Genomic DNA, 23,102 nt, shown 5'->3' with positions numbered 1-23,102 from the left:
TGACATTTTACTATTTACATCATAAACCTGTCTTTGGAGGAGGCTTGCTTCGTTTCGGCACTTCCATCACCGCGAGTACCACACTCAGGCAGCGCGCTGAACAGTTTCAAACATGCAATCGCTCGCGCGGTCAGTGCTGCGGCCAGCGCTGCTGGCGGGGCGCGTGGGGGCTTTGAAGGGCGCCGAGCAGGCTTTGGTTCGTGCGGCCATTGTGTGCGTGCCGGCGGGCTGGCTAGCGCCCTCCTCCCCCAACGCCACCACCCCCGCTGGCGTGCGGTGCTTCTCTGCACCCACTGAAGGTCAGCACACGTGATTGATATGCACTCGATCTCTGATCCCAATCAGGCTTCATCCTTGCGCGCTGTGCGTTGCGAGTGGTCGGCTGTGATGTCGCAATGCGGCGCCACGCGGCTACTGCCAGCTAGTGGCCACCACACCCCACACCCGCCTCACACGCTCACACCCTCCTGCACAGACCAGCTGCGGAAGGCCGAGAAGATGGTGGAGATGATGGCCTCATCGCCGGTGGGTGGGAGCTGGCGGGAGCTTTGACGGCAGTGCGATTTTGTTTGCGTGCTGTCCTAACCACACGCCGCGCATCAACACCGCGCCCCACTCCTCCCGTTGGAACTGGCCCTCCGCTGCCGGCCCGTCGCGCCTGTCCCTCCGACCGCATCCTGTAGGCGCTGCAGCAGATGATGATGTCGGTGATGCCGGCGCCCATGCGCAATGCCGACATCCTCAAGCAGCTGTTCAACGACCCGGCCATGAAGAAGCGCATCTCGGAGATGATCGCCAAGCGGGTGCGGGGGCGGCGGAGGTGGGGGCCTGGAGGCGGAGGCGGAGGCGTAGCGACCAAGTGACCGTGTGGGGTTGCGGTAGTGACCGCGAGTGGAGGCTGTGGCGGCCGGGGTTTTACTTAGCTAGAGATGATCCCTGCAGCACCGCACATCAGAACCCCATTCGCAACGTCAAACCGTGTCTGACGTCCCCATCATGACAATGCACACACGCGCGCACACGCACACACGTACACGCACACGCGCACACGGACATATCGACACCACATACACACACACACACACACTCCCGGTTTTGTTGTTTTCTTTTCAACACACACACACACACACACACACACACACACTCTCTCTCCCGGCCACCCCACCTCAGGGCCTGCCCATCCCCGACCACCTGCTGGAGCGCATGACGCCGGGCGCCATGGACGACACGTTCGCGCGCGCCCAGCGGCTGGGCATCGACCCCGGCCAGCTGTTCACCAAGCTCATGCAGCACCCGCTGCTGATGGCCAAGCTACAGGTGTGGGGCGTGGGGTCCCGTGGGGTCCCGTGGGGCGTGTGTGCCCGTGCGGGGAGTGTGGCGAGGGGTGCACCACTTGGTAGAAGAGTTGGTACTGGAAACCTGGATGGCACCGCGCAATTTGATGATGGAGGGTGCCGGTTTGTGGATGGACCGGATCATGAACGAGGGTTGGTGGTGGTCCAGCCTTACCGTGATGCCGCTGACGCAGCAACCCCGCCTCGCCTCACCCCGCCTTGCCTCGCCTCGCCCCGGCCCCGCAGCAACCCCGCGTCATGACCGCATTCCTGGACATCGCCGAGGACCCCTCACGCCAGGTGGACGGCAGGGAGGCAGGGGCAGGGGCCGGGGCAGGAGCAGGCGGACGCAGGGGTTGCGTGTTGAAAGGGACCAAGCAACGGGGCCCAGTGGCTGGCACCCAGGGGACGGGAAGTCACAACGTGCATCGCATAATCTTGCTCTCCTGCTCTCTCCTGGGCGCCCCTCCTGCACTTGCATCAACAGTCCAAGTATGCGGACGACAAGGAGCTGCTGGATGTGGTGTTCAAGGTGCGTGGCTTGGCGTGGCGTGGCGGCGTGTGGGTACTTCCCAGCCGAGAAGACCGCCGTCGCAGACTGATACGGGCGAAACACTAGTGAGGTAGACCTTCAGTGCTCTAGCTTGCTCTCGTGCGTGGTACGTCAGCATTGCCCGCCCATACACACACACACACACACACACACACACAGATCCGGGAGCTCCTCGCAACCACCAAGACCGCGGTGCCCGCGCCCGCCGCCGCCTCCCCTTCGTCGTCATCCGAACCCGCCGCAACGGCAATTCCCATGCCGCCGCCCCCCGGGACGCCGGCCCGCTCCGAGTCGGCCTCCTCCTCTGAGGCCAGCAGCAGCAGCAGTGGCACCTCCGAGGCGGCTGCAGCCAGCAGTAGCAGCGATTTCAATCCTCTGGTGGCGCTCATGAGCTCCGACCCCAAGGCGGCCAAGTGGGTCGAGGGACGGGTGAAAGAAAGGAGGGAAAGCGTGGCCAGGCCACGGGGTTTTGTTAGCTAGGACTGGGCTAGCGGCCGTGGGCATGGCGCAGGCTGTACAGGACACAACAGCCTCACGCCACGATCGAGAGTACGCCGCCGACATGCTGGCACGTGCATAAACCATGGCAACTCCTTCGTCGGGCGGGCTTTCCTTCTGTGGTTCCGCGATCACAACCGCACCCACCTTGTCCCCTGGTGTGATCTCAGGTGGCTGGACAACCCCAAGGTTATGGCGGCGCTGCAGGAGGTGAGCCTGACTGGGGCTGCGAGGTCCGGGGGCGCAAGGTTTGATGTTGGGTGCGGTATGTATTGGAGGTTAAAGAGCTGATATGCCAAGCCTGCGCTAGTTCCATTTTGCTCGCCCCTGGAACACGCGTGGCATTGTCGTTTTTGACTTTGGACCATTGGTTCTCAATTCCTTACGGCCGGTCCTGACTACGCGCATCGCGCGAAACGCCCTGCTGGCTAACCACTGGTATTCAGGTTCACAAGAGCCCGTGGAAGACGGTCAAGTACATCTTTGACCGGGATGTTATGGAGGCATTCAAGGTGAGGGTTCACAATGAGCGGGGCAGGTTGGGGGCGGGGGCGGGACCGCTGTATAGTGCAGTGCGGCGGATCCGCGGTGCGGCTAGCAAGCCAGGCCGCAGGGGCAGCGGCCGCGGGTGAAGGCACGGGTTGAGCTGGTGTCGGAGGTTTACACGGTGTCGCTGCGGTACGGTTTGTTGCACGTGTTCGCATCCCAATGCATGGCATGGATCCGGACAGCTAGGCGCGGGGAGGCACGATCCCCCGCCCCGGCATAGTCACCTCCGTCCTAACGCCAAGCGCCTAATGCTTCACCTCGCTCACATTTGCAGGATCTGAAGGAGCTCATGCGGGGCAAGAAGCTCTAAGGCGGGCGGCATAGGCTCTGCACGTTGCAGTTGCACGGGCAAGCAACTTGCGAGAGAGGCCACGTGCTTGTGGGGGCGTACAGCCAGGGGCTGCGCCATGGCCCCTTGCCGGACTGTCCAGCGATGCAGCTACGAACCTGGGGTCTCGGTGTTTGATGACATCGTGATGCGGAAGGCGGATGAGCACGCTTGCTAATGTCGTGTTGGTGGCTTTGGGGATGGATTGGAACCTTCGGCCTTTTAGCACCCTCTCGAAGTCAGGTGTAAATGGGTGCTGCTGTCCAGTGGCAACAAAACAACGTACAGCAACGTAAGGGTTTGCCTTGCAGTCCGTTAGGAGACAGGCACCATGTGCCAGGCCGTGCGCTCGTGCGGCGCGCGATGATACCTGATGTTGGTTGGTTGGTTCAGGACACCCGAGGGCTGTGGCCTCACGGATGCGGTGCTTGGAGCTGATACCAGCACGCGTGCGAGTGGTGCAGCTCGGTGGTAGGATGCGCAGGCAGGGCGTTTCAGACATGCATCATGCGTGCGATTGGACAGGGTTAGGGGCAGGTTCACGAGGCAGGTTGGCGTAGTCCCGTAGTGTACTCCCAGACCCCAACAGTCAGTTTGCAACGTCAAGGCATGATTGCGTGGCTGGTATAACGCCGGAGTTACGGTCTTGTCGTGCGTCTTGTACCGAGGCCCCGCTGACTTGCTGGCAGGCTGGTAGTTTGCTGACGCGCAGACATGCAATGCATTACATTGTAACATTGGTCACTCCGTTAACTGCCACAACTGTCGGCGCTACGGATGGCAGGCAGTAGCAGCCACACGCCTGCACACGCACCAGCACACGCCACCAATGCACCAAGCTAAAGCGTGCAAACAGCAAGACCGCCCCGCGCTAGCTCTCATACGGCGTCTGGTGCGCCAGGCAGCCGTAGTGTGCGTCTGTGCGACGCACCCACAAGACGGTACTGGCACCCACCACATGGGCCGCCCTGAAACGCTGTGCAAGACCCCGCCATTGGCTCATGGCCAAGGTAACAACTAACAAGATTGCTCAGCTCCATAGACTAGAGCTTTACTTTAGCCCTAGGGCTGCACAGCACTCAAGCACGTGCCAAGCATGGAGAGCACCACAATCGAACCTGTCTTGAAGTGGACTCGATTGGTTCTAGCGCACTGGAGCGCCCAGGTAAGAGTACAAATGTCACCTCCCATCCACCGCGTCCCCACTCCATCGCCCGCCGTGCTGCTGCCTGGCGTGGAGCCTTCAAGTGCACAATCCCCACCGCAATCACGCAGCTCTTACTCAGCCATTGTGTAACAACATCAGCACGAAGTGCGCTATTCCAGGCGCTGCCTGCACGTCTTTCACGCCAGAAGGAATAACAAGGAGCAGGCCCCTGCCGCGGTGCTGCCTCATGCCCTAACACCGGCCTGGCCTTCCACCGACAAGGGCTTAACATTATAGATTGGAAGATGCACTCAAAGTTGAAGATGCCCTTCAAGTATTACGTTAGGTCACGGTCTTGCGCGCGCCATGGCCAACAGCCTTGTCAAAATCAATGGACCAGTCCTGCAAGCAAGTCCCTCTGCCGCAGTGCCGCAAGCCTTCCTGCCTCTCGTCACAAACCAAGCACACTTCCCGGCGCCCCCTCCCCAATAGCAATTCCGCCACCCAACCATGGCATCGCATGCCGTGCCATCCACCTGCCGCCACCCAACCATGACAACACATCCACCCGTCCGACTTTCCAGACACTCCCGCCACTCCATGATACCCCAAGTTCACCCTACCGAACTTCAAAACATACCCCGCCGCGCACACAGCCCTGAAAACGACCGAACAGGCTGCGACTCGATGCTGCCACGCTACCGGATGCGCAGCCGGTCTCCCGGGTAGAGGCGGTTGGGGTTCTTGAGGATGGTTTTGTTCTTGGCGTACACGTCCTCCACGCGCTTCTTGAAGCAGCTGGCGATGTGGCACAACGTGTCGTCCTCCTGGACCTGTGCGGCGTGCGTGCGGGGGGTGGTTGTGTCGGCGCAACGGCGCATGGTACGAATGCAGCTGATTGTGGTGTCGATGAATGCACAGAGTGCCGCCTTTGCTTGCGGTCAATCCGATGCCTGAAACATGCCCGGTTACCATACTGTATCCGTCCCAGTCTACAAACCCCGTTGTCGAAGCATAGGCCACGCTCTTTCGCATTGAGTTTGGACGTTCGGTATAGTTTGGGCTGGTATTCACAACCCCTCCATGCTGCTGTCCACCGCGTGTCACACCCGCCTCGCCCTGTCCCAACTCGGCTGCATGCCCTAACGCCATGGCGCCCGTCGCAACGTTGCCACCCTCCGCCCAGGCTCAGCCCCCCCACCCCACCCCGCTTGCCACGCCACTGCCCCGTTGCTCTGTCTGCCAACCATCCTGTCAACCACCCGCCTGCCCCCGCCTCGCGCACCCCCGGCTCCCACGCCTACACCAACGCCCCGTCCCGCCTCTCTGCCTCCCCCTGCTGATGAATGCAAACCCCCTCACCTCGTAGTACACGGGCCGCTTGCGCCACATGTACATGAGCGCCCCCACCACCAGCCCGCCCAGCACCGCCAGCGGCAGCGGCACCTGCAGCCACACGGCAGCAGCAGTGTCGACAATCAGAAGCAGATAAAACCACGTGAGCGTCACAGCGCGGCCGCAGTGCAGCGCGGTGCCATTCTGCCCGTGTCATTCTACCCGCGCATGTTGGCGACTTGGCGCCCCTTCACCGCCGCACCGCACAACTCCCCGCCACGCATGTCACCCCATTCACAGCCACGCACCTGGCCACCCTTGATCCGCGGCCCTCGTTTCGGCCCGCTCCGCGGCTCTGCCACTGGTGACGCCGCCACCTGCCCTGGCGGCGATGCCTGCGCGGGCGTCGCGGCCCGGGCCGCCGGAGAGGCGTAGCGGCTGCCCGCCGGCCCCCCGCCGTTGCTGAGCGCTGGCGAGGCCAGGCCGGGCGCCGCTGGTGAGTCGGGTGATGATGCCGCGGCCGCGAGGTTGGCGTACCGTGTGCTGGTGCTGGCGGTGGGGGTGGCGGGCGCAGGAAGGTCCCGGAAGGCTGACCTGCCGGGGCCCTGTGAGCGGCGGGCGCAACATGCATGTTGGTGTGATGAACGTGAGAGCCTCTCGATGCGATGGACGGGGACGATGCCAGCTTATGGATCAATTACCCGCTGCATTCTACGCCCCGCTGTTGTTTGAATCGTCCCCGCGGGCCGCTTCCAAGCACCCGGCCGATGGGCATGCACGCTGCAATGCAGCCCCTGTCGGCACCACCCATGCCCGCGGGCGCTGTGGGCGTAGAGGCACCCAACGACCGTGCCCACCCACCCATGCACACACCCACACGCACGCATGCATTCACACACGCACGCATGTATCCACGCATGCACGCATCCACACGTACCTGGGGCTCGCTGCTTCCATCTAGGGCCCGCTCCCGCGCCTGCCGCGCCGCGATGGCGTAGGTCGGTGACATTGGCCGGTTGGCGCCGGCTGCAACACAGAACACAGGGCGTGAGTGAGGCATAGGCGCAAGGGAGGCGGAGGATCGAGTGCAGGGCCATGCAAGTCGAGGGCTTGGATTTCAGTTCTCTGCATTTGCCACAGCGGCTGCGCCTGCCCAAGATGTGTAACCCTGGGCCAGGGCTTGTCCAGAGGTCAGGGGCCTGCACCTGCAGTGGCCCAAGCTCTCTGTGCTTGCCCTCCTCACGTGCTCCCTATCCAACTCCCTTTCCTCCCTCGCCATGTGTCTCTATCCAACTCCCTTCACTCCCCTTGCCCGGTGTTGCGCGCCCTCACCCGACAGGAATCTCAGCACCAGGCACAGCTCAGCGCTGACGGAGCGGCTGGCTGTCTTGAGGCTGAACCAGTGCACGATGGTGCCGCGCGCCGTGATGGACAGCAGCCGCAGGTCGTCGCTGCCCACCACCAGGTCGCCGCGCGGGCCCACTTGCAACAGCTCAATCTGCACCGGTGTGCAAACGTAGTGAGGGGGCAGGCGGCGGGGGGCCTGAGTCAGGCGCCGGACATGGGCGCTGGGGAGTTGGTACGTGTTGGTGCGCGTGCCGAGGCACGAGTCCTTTCCCAGCCGAAGGCCGTCTATGCATCTTTTCCCCCGCCGGTCACAGCGGCCTTCGTCCTAGCCCATAGTGGTGTAACGAGCACAACGCTCATGCGGTCAGTCGCGTGTTTACTGCACGACGCACCCGTAGGTAATCCGACTCGGGAGTCGGCACTGCCAGCCGGCAGTCCTTGAGAAACTTCGGAGCAAGCGAACCCTTCACCACATCCGTCTTGACCTGCAAGGCCGCAACCCACAAATGTATTGCGATACATAGCTCAACGGCCGTGCCAGCGCGACAACCGTGTTGCGCAGCAGCGCCTGCATGTGCCGAACCGACATCCTGCGCCCACCTCATTGCTGCCGACCCTCAACTTCACATAGAAGTTTTTCCCCGCAAAATCGTCTGCCTGCACATTGCGCGCCTCTGCGGGGACAGAAGAGAAGCGTCAATCATGCGTTCGCAGCTGAAGCAACCTCCGAACGAACTACTCCTGACGACTTACCTATCACAGACACACAGAGTTTTCCCGCCATGTCTGGCCTTCACTAGCCCGGCTACAAGGGCTGCAATCGCTATCTGACTGGGTTCAATAACTGCAGCGCATACAAGTGTAGTTTCAGCTGCGAGATTGGTGCATGTTGCTCGTGTATTCAAGCCATACAGCCACAGACTAAAGGCTATGTCTAAGGCGAATCCGGGAAGCGCAATCGCCGCAGTTTTGGGCTGTCTCGGAGTGTCCTTCGTGGGAAAGACAGGGCGGAAACCTGAGGATTTGCAGACTATTCAGATGAAAGCATCCGGGTGCAACAAGAATGACGCCCTGTGTCTTGCTTCAGTCCGGGGGCGGGGTTTTGGGCGGGTGATGCGGGCAGCATGCGTGCCGGCACGCTACGCACTGCAGTCTTGGGCAGCGGCGCTTATTTCCGTGCTAAACCACACCTTGTTTCAAAATATGCGGAAACACTCCACAGCTTCTTTGTTTACCCGCGCCCTTTCGACAGCTGTTTTCAGAACGAAGCGGTCATTCTCCGCTTGACTCCTTATAGCATTAAGCAGTTAGAGTTGAAGGCCAAAGTTCAAGTGGGGCAGCGATTGATTGCAAAGCTTACTTGACATTGCGCTTTGCATCCTCGCTGTGTCGCGGTACTAGCGCAGGCTTGTTGGCGCGTAACCTCGTGCCTGCAGCTCATATGAGCGGCGATAGGCATGGCTTAGGGGCTCGCTGGCGCTCGTGACTGTCCCGAGTTGCACACCCTGGCCCAGCACCAGCGGCACCGCCACGGCCCCGGGACCCCGCCAGGCGTAGGCGGCGCAGGCTCTTCAGGCTCTCGCCAGCATCATGCAGAGGGAGTCTCAGATACGGGAGTTGCCGCACCGTATGGGGTGTCAAGCGGGGCGCGTGTGCCGCTCGGCAACTCCTCGTCCCCAAAGCCCCGCACAGGGGCTCTGAGCAATGCACCGCCCCCGCCGCCGTCGCCGCATGCCTACCGCCCCAGCTCCTCCTCCTCGGCCCAGAGGATACCAGTCAGGCCCGGGTCCCAGCCGCAGCCATACTGTGCCATCAGCGCGCAGGCGCAGCGGCCGCGGCCTGCCAGCGTGGCTGCCTCCCCCAAACGGCCCCATGCGCAGCAGCACGCGCACGAAGTGGATCCCCGGCGACTGGCCAGTGCAGCTGCAGCGGCGCAGCATGAGTCTACAAGGGACCGGGCATCTCCAGGGGCAGTCCGGCGGCCCACGTCGGGGGCGGCTTCGGCTGGGGCGGCGAGGGGCCAGGCAGCGCCCTCCGGCTCGGGCGTTGGGTTGGCAGCCACTGCCGATAGCTTCACGGGTGCTGTGGGCGGCGGCTTGGCTGCGGTGCGGGCGGCTGCGAGGTGAGGGCCAGAAGACTTCAGAGCTATTATAAAGACCAGGTCAAGACAGGGTTCTGCTGTAATCATGTGCTGCGCGTGGCAATCTTGAGAGCGTACAAGCTTCGCTTGTCTCGCCCATAGCAGGTCCGCTGGCCCAAGCGAAGTCACAGCTCCCGCGATGGCATGGTCTGACCGAACTCCGCCTGCGGTAAACCGCAGCGGGCGGCGCGGATCAGGTAGCGAGCCGCACGTGGGCAGTGCCGGCGGGCACAGCGGCGGTACGCGGCCCGGAGGCGCCACCAGCGGTGTCAATGGGAGTAGCGGTCGGACGAAAGCGCCAGCGGGCGCAAGCGCGCCGGCCGGCATCAAAGCCCCGACCGGCGAATCCGGCAGCAGAGTTCCCTCGTCAGGCCGAGGAGGCGAGGCTTCGGGGCTACCGCTTGAGCAGCAGGTGCGGGACGCTACATGAGTTTATTTTTTGCGCGCAGCATTCATTGTTTGGGTTTGGCGCACCGCTTCTGACATTCACAGGTGGTGCAATACGCCCGTTCGGCGGCCTCCGCTGCCGCTGCCGCGGACCCCATGCGGACTGCCATGGCCCTTCACCTGCTTAACGGGTGAGGTGCTGCCGTGCTGGTGCAACGTGCCGTGCCTGGCCCCTACAGCTCCCCGCGCCCGTTCGCTGCTCGACCACACGCCGCCTGCCGCTGCGACCTACCTACAAATGCTGCCTGCTGTCCTCCCTTCCGCCGTGTAGCTGCCTGATGCAGGCGCCAGGGTTTGAGGCGGGCGGCGAGCTGGCAGCGGCTGCGGCGGCCGCCGCGCCCGGGCTGCTGGGCTGCCTGGTGGAGCAGGTGGCCGAGGGCGCGCCCTTCAGCATCGTGGCGCTCAACACGCTGAGCTACCTAGTGCTGTCGCCACAGGTAGGGCGCGGGGGCTTCGTCGACAAAAGCATAGGCACACCACGCCTGTGTGGGTGTTGCGGCGCTTGCGCTCCTCGTGTGCTTGCCCCTGGGACGGCCGTGCGCGAGGGGGGTGCCGTGCCGCCCGCGGGGCTCGCCCGCCCGCCCGTTAGCTGCTGAACACTGCGACTTCCTATGGTGTGATTGGTGTCTGACGTGCTTCATCGCCACACCCAAATGTTGAAGTGCATCCCATGCACGTTACTTACGCTCCCCTGTCCTTGGTATGCTCCCAAACACAAGGTGTTGCCCGGCGTGCTGGCCTGCGGGTTGCTGCCGGTGCTGGTGGGTCAGCTGCGGGCCGCCGCCTCCGCCCCCCTGGAGCAGCAGCTGCTGGTGGCGGGGCTGGGGCTGCTGGGCACCATGGCGCGGGTGGACGGCGGCGCGCGGGCGCGACTGGCGGCCACACGCGGGCTGGCGGGAGCGCTGGCGGCGGCGTTGGGCGGCGGCGGTGTGGCAGTGAAGTGGCCGGCGCTGCAGCTTCTGCAGGTGAGGGCACCGTGGGAGGGGGCCAGGAGATGGTGAGGTTGAGAAGGTTTGTGGGGCGAAAGGGTGCACGCGGTGCCTCAACCGGGTGTGTTTTGACTCAGCGCATGATGGTTTGCCGCTGACTGTCTTTCCCTGCCCCCTCCCCTGTCACTGCACGCGGCTCTACCACCAAAGGAGCTCATAGTTGTGAAAGCGGTGAGCAACTTGGAAGCTGGGTTTCCATGCGCCAGGATTGCGAATTTGCGTTTCGGCACCCATGCGTAACACTCATTGCACGCCTTGATCACACACATCATCGTGCGCATGCATGCAGGGGCTGCAGCAAGTGCTCTCGTCGGCCCCACTTCGCACTGCGCTAGACAGGCTGTGCGACCAGCCTGTGCCTGCGGTGCCTGCGGTGCCTGCTCCATCAACTTCTTTGGACAGCACCGAGGAGCAGCAGGGCGGGGACAGCGGTGCCGGGGAGAGCAGCTCAGGAGCTGAGGGGCATGCCGCGTCAGGGACAGCGGGCGCAGGGCTGGCGGCAGCTGCAGGGGGGGCAGCGCGTGAGGGCATTGAGCAGGCTCTGGATCCGCAGCCGGATGCGCTGGCTCGTGAGGCACGCTCGGTGCGGAGGACGTTGGCGGCGTTGGCGAAGGTGATGGGCATGACGTAGCTGGACGTTCGCGCCGGAGCCCGTTCTTAGGACATACTGACGGTCCAGGTCATGAAGGTCAAGTGTAGCGGCATGTTAGCTGGCCTCAAGAGACATGAAACTGTCGTTGTCGTCATAGGCTCCGTCAAGGCACCAGACATGCAACACGTGCGCGCCGATATTTTGTGAACCGTTTCGCTGGGGAGCTCGTCTGTTTCAGGTCCCCTGTGTCTCTTAGAGTAGTGTGCTTGCAGGGCCAGGACGCAACTACCTCGAAGTTCATTACGGTTTCGTAGAGCTTTCCCGAGCGGCGATCTTTTGGACTGTATGGCCTCGTCAGTTTTACTTTCTAGTTTAGGTTGCAACATATCTTTCATCACAATTAAACACGTCCATACAATGAAACATACGGCGCCAAGCCGCTAAGTTGTTCACTTTTTACAAACTTGCCATCGGTGTAGTGCAGGGACCTTCTCTCAAGCTCATGCTATCTCGTAGTGTCTGCAAGCTGCGACGAAGCAAGGCGCTTCAGATCGAGGCCCCTGAAACATAAAATTATTCGCGGCGACGTTTGCTTATGTCGCGCATGCTGTAAGACCGCTTTCGCAGCTATGCGGATGTTGTTTCTGGTGGTGCTCTTGCTGTTCCATGGCACAGCCGAAACCTCAGCTTCGCGCGCCAGTCTGGCTCAGCGCCCCTTGGCGAGGAGCCTCTCGGCGATCCAAACGCAAACAGTAACGGTCTTCTCATTGGAGGAGCTGGTTGCTGCGATAACCGATGACCGTGTGACGGTGGTGGTGGTAGGAACATCTCTGACCATGGTGGATGCTGCCTGGCAAGGAGTGAGTTCGATCCATTGGTCCACACACAGCTGTCGGGGGGAAGGGGACGGGGGCATCGTCACAATCTCAGGCAGGGTGGGCAAGGTGCTGCGTGCGGGTGGCGCTAGTTGGAGAAACCGCCGAGTTAGGACGTCCTACGGCAGCTACGAACACCCTCACACCGACACGCGTGCAGGTGGCAACGCCGTACGCCCTGCGGCGCAACCTCACGCTGACCGGTCCGGCGGCGGACCCAGCGCTGTGGCCCGTGCTCGACTTGGGCTTTGTGAAGAACAAGGTGAGAGATTGCAGCCGCACCGTATGGGCGTACAGCGAAACGAAAAGTAAGCGACGCACGCACGCATGCATGCATGCATGGACAGGGTTGACCCGGGGAGGCTTCGCACCTCCCCCTGAATTGCTGCGCTCCGGGGGCTCAGCCACGCGAAGCAACTTACTGAGAAAATTGTCGTGTCGGGACCTGGACCCGAAAAACAGACGCGGACATGTGGCGGCGAGCCTCGTGATCGCAGCCCTGCGCTCAGATGGGCCTGAGTGCCTGACTCTTGCCTTACCGCGGGGGAGTCATGTTTCACGTTTCTTTCAAAGTCACACTCAGTGCCGCCCGTGCACGTCCAATGCCACCACCCACAGGTTGTCCTAACGCCTGGGGTGACGCTGCGATTGACCCGGGTGGTCCTGACGCGGCTGCGCCAGGGACTGTACCTGCAGGTGCGGCCCCACCCGTTGCAATGGATAATGGTTGCGTGCCTGTTGCCCTGCTTATAACGCAGGAGGGCTTGGTGCATGCGCAACAGCCGCACTCAGATAAAGCAAATGGTGACGCACGCGGGTTCATTACAGGGCATGCAACACACGTCATACCGCTCGCAACGGCGCTGTGCAACCGAGGCCCGCTTGATGTTTGTCGTACCGTACTTACAGCTCAAACCCCGAACCAAAAACCTGAAACTCGTCTCCGCCTGCCTCCTCCTGCAGGCCCCCGGCATGGACCTGCTGGCCTCGCTACCGGGCCCGCTGCCCAACACCACCACCAACCGCTCCGAGTGGGGGCACCTGCAGATGGACAGCGTGGGGCTCGTGAACCGTGAGTGCGTGGTGGTGGTGGTGGCGGTTGTGGCGGTGGTTGTGGGAGCCAAGCAAGCACCAGGGCGGGCCAGCAGTATGGGACGTGGCACGCGCTGGGTCGCTGGTACGCAAGCAGGGTCGCAGGCGCCGAGTGAGACAATATGTGTTTGTCCTAAGAGGCACAAGGGAAGGGAATACCGTACACAATGTGTGTATGTGTGTGTGCGTGTGTGTGGCGACTGCCAATCCGGGTTGGCAACGCGTTTCATCAGCAGTGGTTCAATGCGACGGCCGCATCATGCAGGCGCCTGCCTGACCCCCGGCGTGGCCACGGAGGTCGCGCCCACCATCGTCCGCCCCGTGGCCATGGCGCCGGGCGCACAAAAGGTCCTCATCAACTCCTCCCAGGCCGGCTGCACGCCCGTGCCCACCCCCACCAACTCCACCGCCCCCGCCACCACCGCCACCACAACCGCCGCTACCACCACCGCCACCGCCACCACCTCCCTCGAGGTGCCGTACGTGCCGTACATGCGGCGCTGCTACGTGCTGACCACCGAGTACGTGGACCTGGTGCTGCTAGCCTACAACCTGCCCAGCGACACGGCGCCGCGGCCGCTGCAGGCGGGCTACGTCATATGGATCAACAACGGGGCGGTCAAGGTGCGCGTGGCAGGGCATATGCATGGGACGGCGGCAAGCGGGGCGAATTGGGTGGGGTAACAGATGGGGCGGGGCGGGGCGGGGCGGGTGGGGTAACAGGTGGGGCGGGCGGGGCGGGGCGGGCAGTCGCGAACCGCGTATACGTCTGGGGAGGCTGCTGTGCTTGCTTGCTGCTGCAATGACACGAATGCGGGTCATGACCGGGCGTGGCGGTCGTTGGCTGCCCGGCGCTGCCGACGACACCTTTCCCTCACCTGCCTGCTGCCTTCACGCCCGCTACCCGCCTGCTGACGTCACGCCTCTGCTGCCTGCCCGCCTACAGTGCGAGGGCTATCTGGATCAGGCATGCGTGCAGCGGCTGGGCGCCTACACCTGCTTCGCGCTCATGTTCCCAAGGTGCGTGGGTGCCGGTGCCGGTGCCGGTGCCGGTGCCGGTGTCTGCGGGTGCAAGTGTCGGCGGGTGCCAGTGGGTGATGGATCATAGTGGGAGGGTGAGAGGGCGTGTACGGCTTACCCCGGGGGGCGGAGAAAGGGAAATGCACGCAAGGCATCACTGGCTGGCTAGTAGCGCGGTAGCTGCTGCAGTGCCCGGCAGCAGTGCAGCACCGAGGTGAGCTTGACAATGCATGCACATCTCTTTGCTACTTCACATTTGCTATTCGTAGGAACAACGCAACAAGTTCGTTTACGGAGCAACCCTCGCCGAGCCCAGCCAGCATCAGTGATGGTGACAGCAGTAGCGACAGCAGAGTCAGCAGTGGAAATGGCAGTAGCACCAACAGCCCTGCAGCTACCCAGCAGCCCGCCACCGCCAACGCTGATGGCGGTGGCGGCGACAGCAGCAGTGTGAACGTGGGGCTCATTGTGGGGCCCATCGTTGGTGGTGAGTGCGTGGGTACAATCAACTTGTACAAGTAGGCAGGGCAGCTGGCGGAAGGGTGGCTGGGTGGGCTGCCAGGGGCCACGGTGCTACGGGTGCCAAGCTCGGCAAGGTGTTGCAGTCATGCCGTACGACATGCTCAGGAATGCGCCAACCGAATTGCTACAGGTCTGGTTTTTCTGGGCATTATCACGGCGGCGACAGTGGTGTTCTTCCAGCGGCGGAGACAGCAGCGACACCACCACCGCCAGCGCGGGGGCGATCCATCGGCGAGCGGCAAGGGCGCGCGCGCGGGTGACAGCAGCCTCCGGGGCGGCCTGTGCGCAGGCGACGACCTGGCCACATTTAGCATGGAGCCTGCCAGTCCCGCTCAGCAGGGCTGCGGGCCCTCGTCAGGCTCCTGGTCGGACCTGGGAACGGTGGCAACGGCGGGGGTCACCAGCAAGGCGCGCGCCGAGCGGGCGGGCGAGGGCGAAGGCGGGGCCGGGATGCAGACAGACGATGACCCGTCAGCCAGGACGGCGGCGTCCGGTCCCGCGGGCGGCGGCGGCGGCGGCGTTGGTGGTGGTGGCCAGTCGGCGCCAACCTCCGCCGCGACGTTCGGCTACTCGCCTCAGGCCTCCAGGGGTAAGGCGGCATCCTTTGTTGATACTTCTGTTTGGCGTGTTGATTGCTGGGCCGACGCAGGGACTGATTCCGACACACGTGACGCCCCGCATGCGGATGCGTCGCAAGAGCCTGCCCAGCCCCTGTCACCTACCCCTGTCCCGCCCCGCCCCGCTGCTTGGCTGCCCTGCCGCTATGCGACAGAGCCCGTGACCGCTCTGACGCCCTGCCAGCCCGACATCAACATGGCGGTGCGGGTGGAGGCTTACGTGCCGCAGCAGGGCAGCGGCAGCCCATACCCCCGGTCGGAGTCGCGAGGCAGGGCCAGAAGCGCCGCCACGTCCGCCGCTCTGGCATCAGCACCCGGCGCCGCCGGCACCATGTTCAGCAAGGGCCCCTCACTTGGCTTTCGCGAGCCCTCATTGTGTAGTGTGGCGGAGGCGGCCGCAATGGGTGCGGTAACGGACGGCTGTGACGCGCTGGGAGGCTCGATCGAAAGCCAAGGCCCATTTGCGCCCAGTCTTGTCACAACCGATGCTGCGCCTCACAGTGGCGTAGCAGCGGCAGGCGGCCGTGAGGCCTCAGCCGTTGTGTCCATGGATGCCGCGACGGCGGCCGCATGTGGCAGCAACGCCAGCACCGCTGGTGCGCGCCGCAGCGGCTTCGCCGCGCGCTCCTGGGGCCCCACCAGCGGCGCGACCACCGTGGTGGGCGGCGGCGGCGGCCCGCTGTCGTACGCGTCGTCCTGTGAGAACAACAGGAGCCAGCAGCGGCAGCAGGCGCAGGTGGCAGCGGGCGCTCCTGGGTCGGGAGCCTCCGACACGGGCGCTGAGACTGGGGCTGGGACTGGGACTGGGACTGGGGCCGGGGCTGCCAGCGATGCTGCTACGGCTGCTGGCGCCAGCAGCGGCCCGGACCCGACCGTAACGCTGCTGCCCGTGCTTCGCGGCAAGGGCGCGTACGGTGAGATAGAGCGCAAGTGGGCATGTGGATTGTGGGGCTTGGAACTTGTGGTGAAGTGCGGGACGGAGATGGAGAGCGGCCGCCATCCGGCGGGGTTATCCATGGGTAAAGCGCTGCCGTGCGTGCCGGGGGGCCTGCGTGTTTGTGCTCGCGTGCGGCTCCTTTGGACGAGCTAGCACCGAGTGATGGCTGCACCCTCATCGCCTCATCCCCCTTCTCGTGCACCTCCTCTCCCGACGTCCACTAGGCCGCGTGGTGGAGGGCCTGTACTGCGGCCAGCGAGTCGCCGTCAAGCTGCTCAACTACATGCCCAGCACCGCCGCCGCCGCCGCCGCCGCCGCCGCCGCAGCAGCAGCAGCAGCTGCGGCCGCGCGCCTCAATGCCGGCGCCAGTGCCAGGGCAGCAGCCGCGGCCGCCGCAGCCACAGCCGCTGACGCGGCGTCTGAGCCTGCTCAAATCCCAGAGGCGGACATAGACGCAGCCGGTGGCGAAGGAGGTTGCAATAGTGGCGCCGATGTCTCGGCGGCGGCGTTGGCGGCTGCAGCTGGCAGTGCAGTCGCGGCGGCCGCAGGCGCGGTCAGAAGCGACGGCGCAGGTGCCGGGTGGATCGGCGAGACGCACTCCACTGTCCACACCGATATGGACGTGTCGAGCGCTGCGCCTCCCGCGCCCCTAGCGGGATCTGGCGGCTTAAACGCAGCGGACAGCGCTGCCGCTAGCAGCGGCATGTTGCTGCCGGCGACAACAACGGGCTTTGCAGGGGCCGCCGGGGCCGCGGCGTGTGCCGTGCACCGCCGTGCCGCGGCCGCCGCTGTCCAACACCCCCAAGCAAGCGACTCGCCCCAGGTACACATGCATCTCGGTGTGTACGACTCAGCAGCGGCGCGGTCGTGGCAGATCGCCACCGCGGTCTCAGCCCTGGACAGCTGCCAGCCATTCCTGGGGACCGCCAGTGTCAACGGCACCAGCTTCAGGCCGCCGACGGCAGCCGACGCTCCATTGCTCGCGCCGCCGCCGCCGATGCCGCGAGCGCATGCAGTCGCAGGAGTGGCCGGTGGTGGCGTTGTGGTCGCCGGCGGCAATGGCGGCGGCGGTGGCGGCGGCGGCAATGGCGGCGGCAATGGCGGCGGCGGCAATGGCGGCGGTGTGCCCATCTCGGCTGTGGACCTGCTTCATCGCCACTACCCCCCACACCACATGAGTGGAGGAGAAATTGAGCTGTACGGCTCATCACTGCTCGCGTCCGGCGGCACCATTGTCGTGGCACCGCTGTCGCCGCAAGACATGTTTGTTGAGTGGCGGCAGCGTCACCAGCAGCAGCAGCAGCACCAACAGCTGCTGCAGCTGCAGCTGGGGCAGGGACAGCAGCCGGGGCAAGGACAGGGGCAGGGACAGGGACAGGGGCGAGAACCGCTGCGCGTGCATCACATGTATCAGCAGCAGCGCCCGCTCATCAGTGGGGGCAGCGGCACCTACACCGGGGCCGTGTGCTGCACCGTGCTCGGCGCCTCCAACGCCGGGGCCAGCACGGCGGGGCTGCTCACGCTCACGCCCCTCGATGGCGCTTCCGATAATGCCGCCACCCTCCTCGGCCTCAGCATACCTGGCCCCGCCCCCGGCCCGGCCCCCGGCCCTGCTAACAACAACAACGTGAACTACGGCGGCGCACACTACATGGGTGCGGCTGCAGCACGCCCTGGGGCGGCGGGCGCCGCAGTGCCACCTCGGGCCGCCGGAGCGGAGCGGCCTTTTGTGGTGGACCTGCTGCGGTTCGGCATGCGAGCCGCCGCCGGCGCCGGCCGCAGCCGTATGGTGGCGCCGGCGCCGGCGCTGAAGCCACTTGGGGAGATGTGGAGCCCGATGAAGGACGCAGCAGCAGCAGCGGCGGCGGCAGCGGCGGCGGCGGCGGTAGCAGGCGCGGACACTAGCAGCCACCAGGCCAGCGGTGGCGGTGGTTGGGCAGCAGCAGCAGCGGCGGGCGGCAGTGGGTGTGCGGATGGAGGCGGCACCGCCGGAGGCGCACCCGTGAGGGAGGCGAGAGCAGAGGCAAGCGGTGGAGGCGAGGAGGAAGGCCAAGTCGACGTGTTTGGCGTTGCAGCACAGCAGGCGTTCCTGCAGGTGTGTGCGTGTGTGTGTGTGTTGTGTTCCGTTTCGTGTGTGTTCCTGTTTCGTGTGTGTGTGTGTGTGTGTGTGTGCCGTGTGTCGGCGTCTTTACCTGTGACGGCTGTAGCTGTAGCCCGCGGCAACAGCCGGTGCCGGTGCCGCCACTGATCCTGCTGACATGGCGCCCTCCCACCCAAGCTCCAACCTGCTGCTGCTGCTGCTGCTGCTGCTGCTGCTGCTGCTGCTGCTGCTGCTGCTGCTGCTGCTGCTGCTGCTACCTCCAACTTATGCCTTACACCCGCACCGCTGCTCGCACTCGCGCTTTCCTGCTGCACGGCCCCATCCATCCATCCAGGAGCTGGAGGTGCTGGCCAGGCTGCGCCACCCCAACATCGTGCAGCTGCTGGCGGCCTGCGCCACGTAAGTACAGGAGTGGTGGCGCATGCACATGCACATGCACACCGTGCCGTGTTTACTTCGGGAGAAGTATTTTATAAGCCTTGACGTTAGTTGACGCTTTCCCGTTCCTTCGTTCCAGTGCCGCTGACATTCACCATCCATCCACAACAACCCCGCCGTCACAGTCCTCCGCAACTGGCGTTGGTGGTGGAGCTGATGGACACGTCACTGGACCAGCTGCTGTATCCCGCGGGTGACACCACCGCTGGTGCTGGTGGCGGCGGCAGGGGTGGCAGCAGGGGTGGCAGCAGGGGTGGCAGCAGGGGTGGCGAGCAGCAGCAGAATGGCACTGCCGGGCCTGCGGGTGGCAGCGGCGGCGCAGCAGCCACGGCCCCGCTGGGCGCCAAAGACAGGCTGGCGTTGGCGTTGGCCGCCGAGGGTGTGCCCAGTCCCGGCTCGGCGGGCGATGCAGCTGCCCCGCCAGCGTCGACTGTTGCTGCCCCGCCGGCGCTGATGCCGTATGAGACGGTTCTGCACGTGGCGCTGCAGGTGGCGCACGCCCTGGACTACCTGCACCCCACCATCGTGCACAGGTGCGTTGGTGGGTGGGTGTGAACAGCACCGTACACACACGGTACCGCCGGAGGCAGGCGGTACCAGCATGGGTCGGGGCCTGCACGGCGGCTAAAGCTGCCCATGCACCCAAGCAACATGCCGTGTGAAGTTGCTCACCTGCTCCTGCTCCTGCTTTTGCTGCTGTTGCTGTTGCTGCAGGGACATTAAGCCCAGCAACATCCTCATCTCAAACGCCGACAGCGCCACGCCCACAGTCAAGCTAGCGGTGAGTGAGAGGGCAGCCGCGCATGCTGTGACCGCTGCAGCGAGCGAGCGACGTAGCCCTAGGCTAGGGATGGCTGTGAAACGGACCCGGGGCATTGCGGGCTGGGTGGGAGGTGCCAAGGTATCTGGACAGGCGGGGCTGTCGCGGGGGACGCGGCGGCCATATGCGGCAAGTATGTGCCTGTGCAAAGGCCTTGAATCACGTGCTTGTCGGCCGCCTGCCCCTTCGGTCCCCGCTCCCCTTGCTGTACCACTGCGCTGGCTGCAACTTCGCTTTTCATTTGATCATGATTCATGAATTTGACCCGCCCCCCGTGCCCTCCCCTGCCCGCCAGGACTTCGGACTGTCCCGGCTGCAGGAGACTGTACTCATCACCAAACACGCCGACGTGGGCACCGTGAGTGGCGACGGGGGGCGGCACGCAGCTGCAACGTCTTTGTTCCTGGTCGCGCCAGCTACCATCCACTTGCTTACCTTGCAAGCAGCTTGGCGCCTGCTGCTCGTGTTCAACCGCAGTTTCAACCCACCCTCCTCCCTCCTCCCCGCCCCTCCTCCCTCCTCCCCAACCAGGCCGCCTACATGGCCCCCGAGCTGCTGACGGTCACACACGGTGTGGTGACGCACCACGTGGACGTGTACGCGCTGGCGGTGTGCGTGTGGGAGATGCTGGCGGGGCGGCGGCCCTGGGAGGGAGCCACCATGGTGCAGGTGGGCACGTGTGCTGGTCATGCCTTGCTTAACTGCATGCGCGGCTGCAGCACTGCAATAGCAAGTTCCCGCTTGAGCGAACGTAGTGGTGCTGTGGGCCGTCTTTGGCGCCCTCATGGCGTCTCCTTGCTTCCCTTCCACCACAACCTTACAGCGGCCATGCAAAGTTGCTCATCACGCGCTCCGCTGCACTACTGCCGCCCACCTCTATCTCTTGCTTCAGATTGCGTGTGCGGTGGGCCTGCGCGGCGAGCGGCCGCCTCTGCACGCGCTGCCGCCCGGCCGCTGCCCGCCGCCGCTGCGGGCGCTGCTGGCGCAGTGCTGGGACTCGGTGCCGGCGCGGCGGCCGGCGGCTAGCGAGCTGGTCAAGGAGCTGGTCCTGCTGCAGCAGCAGCACCAGGTGAGGGGACCAGGCCTGGGGCGGGGGCAGGGGAGGCCAGCATCGTGGGCGTAGTCGCGGTGTTCCCGCGTGCCCATTGGTTCACGGCCTCCTGGAGGTGCAGGGTTGTGTGGCGGTAGCTGCTTAGAAGCACCGCGGGGCAAGGGCGCACGCAGCACATCGTTAGTCGCGGCCGTGCGGCTTGCATGGAGGAGGGGAGCCTGGCGTGGTCGTTGATTCACATGGGGCGTCCTTGTCGGTGTGTTTGTCATGCCCGCATTTATCTGCGCGCTCATGCATGCAGGCGGGAATGCTTGCCCCTGGGGAAGATGGCGGCGCGGCGGCGCTCCTCAGTGCTGGCGGCGGCAGCCCCGGCGGCGGCGGCGTCTCCATGCTCGGCAATGACATCTACTTGGGCGCGGTCGGGCTGCCGGGAGGCGCGGCGGCGCGGCGCGGCCACCACCCCGTCGCCGACCGGCTGGCTGCTCTCATCCGAGGCGGCATGGTGGAGTGAGCGGGCGAGTAGACGTGCTGACGTGTCCGCCATGTGGGCTGCTGTGCAAACCTAGCGCAAGCTGTGTCATCGGGAACGGAGCTACAGCCGTCGCCACGCGCGGGGGCAGGCGGGACGGCATGGCGCCATTCTTCGATACGGCATGTTTCGTTGTAAGTCATGTGCGTGAACTGCTGATGCATCGCCGAGCTTAATGCCCAAGAAGAAGGGTTTAAACCCTGATACAAGCTGCTCAATCTGCTATGTACGGCACACCAATCAAGGAGCGGAGTGAGGTCTGGCTTTGTGGTCACGCCTGACGCGGGTATGGTAGTTTTGGCCATGAGATTCTGTATGCGGTGAGAGAAGGTCGTCAGTCTTGTTGCCAAGAGCCATATGGGTCATGGGCAGGATTTGCAACCATTGCAATTTATGGCATTCATACCGCTGGCTTAATAGCAGGCATTCGCTTCGGACTTGGGCTGCTGAGTTTCTTGGCTGTCAGGGCTGGCAAACTTTGGAAAGTATCTTTTTGCGTGACGTACGTCTGCATAGTAAGGTTGACATGAATGGAATAGGGACGAGAGCCATTCCCTGTCGTGGTATGGGCTCAGGGTATATTGTTGGCTACCGTGATCACATCTGCGGTCACATCCTTTGTTTGTATGTGACGGAAAGGTCAGGCGCAGGCTCTGCTTGCGATGGGAAGCGCAGGGGCTCTTTCTCTCTGTCCTGCCATCCCTGGGTTGCATGGTAGATTGGTAGCACTTTGTGGTCTGAAGATGGGCTACAGGGCGGCAGCAGCAGTGGGACTAGGGAGAGGGGGACGTGGCTGTGCGCCGCTTGCAGCCGGTGAGCGGAATTGCACTGTACAACAGTTGCTGATGATGTTGCAGGCTGCATTCTATGTATGCTCCATGTGCTCAGGCACAGCGGATTTTTGCATTAACAGCTGTATGGCTGGTGAGGACGGTACGGGAGAGTGTATCTATCCTTACTCTGGGAGAGAGAAGGTGCGCCACAGTACGTGAGGTGGTCGGGTTTCCTGGCGCGTAGGTAGGCCCCCGCACGCGCAGACGGTGAAGCGGCTACTGCTGTTCATTACATTACTTGATTATGTGCATCAGGTTACTCAATCATTATGTGAGGCGCATGCAACTTACCACGCCCGGTTTGCGTGGTGTGGACTCCACGGGTTTGAAGCGGTCCAGAGGCGGCAGGCGGACTGATACCGGTACGTCGTCTGTGGTGTGGCGGGTTGTTGCAGCGGCGGCGTCTGTGACCCGACGCAAGCGGGCAGACATGCAGGGTACGGTATGCAGGCAGGCAACGCAGGCATCGCAGGCATCGCAGGGTACTCGTCTTCCTGCACTTCACATTTGGCGGTAGCGCGGACTGTGAACTGCTGGTCCGCCGGGTTGTGCTCGAGGATTACCGGTTACGGCAATGTGTGTACTGATCATGGTGCTTTTAAGCTCGTTAGCTCGTGTTGGCGGCATTGGCGCATGGTGCACATCGTCACTTCCGTATGCATGCCCTGTTTGTTCGAAGGATCACCGGCAAGCATTTGCCTGTCTACTGGTTGCGGCTCACGGGGGCATTTGCGGTTGGAGATAGAGGTGACTAGGCAGGCTGGGCTGGTGCATGTATGACGAGCAATGCTTCATTCCACCACATATGATCCCGTCTTGGGATTGCAGCCTTGGAAGCAGGGACCGTAGCAGACTCCTCGTACCGTCGGACGTATGAAGCAGAAAGCAGGCGTGTGTTATCGGAGTGAGTGCTTGTCGAAACTATGCCGGCGTTGGATAGTTGTGGGACTAAGCTGAAAAGTGTAGCAGAAAACATGCGTGTGCATTGTAACACGTGACCGCAGCGCG

At 63.9% G+C, this 23,102-nt stretch overlaps 4 protein-coding genes across 4 annotated transcripts; 3 read left to right on the top strand and 1 right to left on the bottom strand.

Moving 5' to 3' along the window:
- Window position 1: 1 nt before the first annotated feature.
- CHLRE_12g490650v5 (uncharacterized protein) lies at window positions 2-4,004 on the top strand. The gene is made up of 10 exons (XM_001690887.2): window positions 2-299; window positions 476-525; window positions 684-803; window positions 1,171-1,317; window positions 1,581-1,634; window positions 1,822-1,866; window positions 2,047-2,300; window positions 2,556-2,595; window positions 2,832-2,897; window positions 3,209-4,004. Exons 1-10 carry the CDS (start codon window positions 113-115, stop codon window positions 3,242-3,244), a joined length of 999 nt encoding a protein of 332 aa, XP_001690939.1. The 5' UTR covers window positions 2-112; the 3' UTR covers window positions 3,245-4,004.
- A 2-nt stretch (window positions 4,005-4,006) lies between these two features.
- On the bottom strand, window positions 4,007-8,088 carry CHLRE_12g490700v5 (uncharacterized protein). Its single transcript, XM_001691072.2, has 8 exons — window positions 7,845-8,088; window positions 7,692-7,765; window positions 7,484-7,576; window positions 7,077-7,242; window positions 6,682-6,770; window positions 6,053-6,349; window positions 5,772-5,855; window positions 4,007-5,242 (listed from the first exon to the last, which is right to left on the bottom strand). The coding sequence occupies exons 1-8, from the start codon at window positions 7,873-7,875 to the stop codon at window positions 5,108-5,110; spliced, it is 969 nt and encodes a 322-aa protein (XP_001691124.1). The 5' UTR covers window positions 7,876-8,088; the 3' UTR covers window positions 4,007-5,107.
- Window positions 8,089-8,298: 210 nt separating this feature from the next.
- Window positions 8,299-11,732, top strand: CHLRE_12g490750v5 (uncharacterized protein). The gene is made up of 7 exons (XM_043067912.1): window positions 8,299-9,103; window positions 9,412-9,643; window positions 9,724-9,809; window positions 9,950-10,115; window positions 10,398-10,643; window positions 10,818-10,838; window positions 10,957-11,732. The coding sequence occupies exons 1-7, from the start codon at window positions 8,796-8,798 to the stop codon at window positions 11,296-11,298; spliced, it is 1,401 nt and encodes a 466-aa protein (XP_042918024.1). The 5' UTR covers window positions 8,299-8,795; the 3' UTR covers window positions 11,299-11,732.
- A 46-nt stretch (window positions 11,733-11,778) lies between these two features.
- On the top strand, window positions 11,779-23,097 carry CHLRE_12g490800v5 (uncharacterized protein). Its single transcript, XM_043067913.1, has 17 exons — window positions 11,779-12,119; window positions 12,295-12,396; window positions 12,753-12,830; window positions 13,098-13,206; window positions 13,492-13,850; window positions 14,173-14,246; window positions 14,516-14,733; window positions 14,899-15,357; window positions 15,541-16,299; window positions 16,547-18,417; window positions 18,758-18,822; window positions 18,987-19,394; window positions 19,576-19,642; window positions 19,977-20,039; window positions 20,213-20,350; window positions 20,574-20,750; window positions 21,034-23,097. The coding sequence occupies exons 1-17, from the start codon at window positions 12,096-12,098 to the stop codon at window positions 21,241-21,243; spliced, it is 5,181 nt and encodes a 1,726-aa protein (XP_042918023.1). The 5' UTR covers window positions 11,779-12,095; the 3' UTR covers window positions 21,244-23,097.
- Window positions 23,098-23,102: the final 5 nt, after the last annotated feature.

Source organism: Chlamydomonas reinhardtii, chromosome 12 (assembly GCF_000002595.2).
Source record: "Chlamydomonas reinhardtii strain CC-503 cw92 mt+ chromosome 12, whole genome shotgun sequence".
NCBI lineage: Eukaryota > Viridiplantae > Chlorophyta > Chlorophyceae > Chlamydomonadales > Chlamydomonadaceae > Chlamydomonas > Chlamydomonas reinhardtii.
Note: the sequence above shows the minus strand (reverse complement) of the source record. Positions and strands in the feature narration are given on the sequence as shown.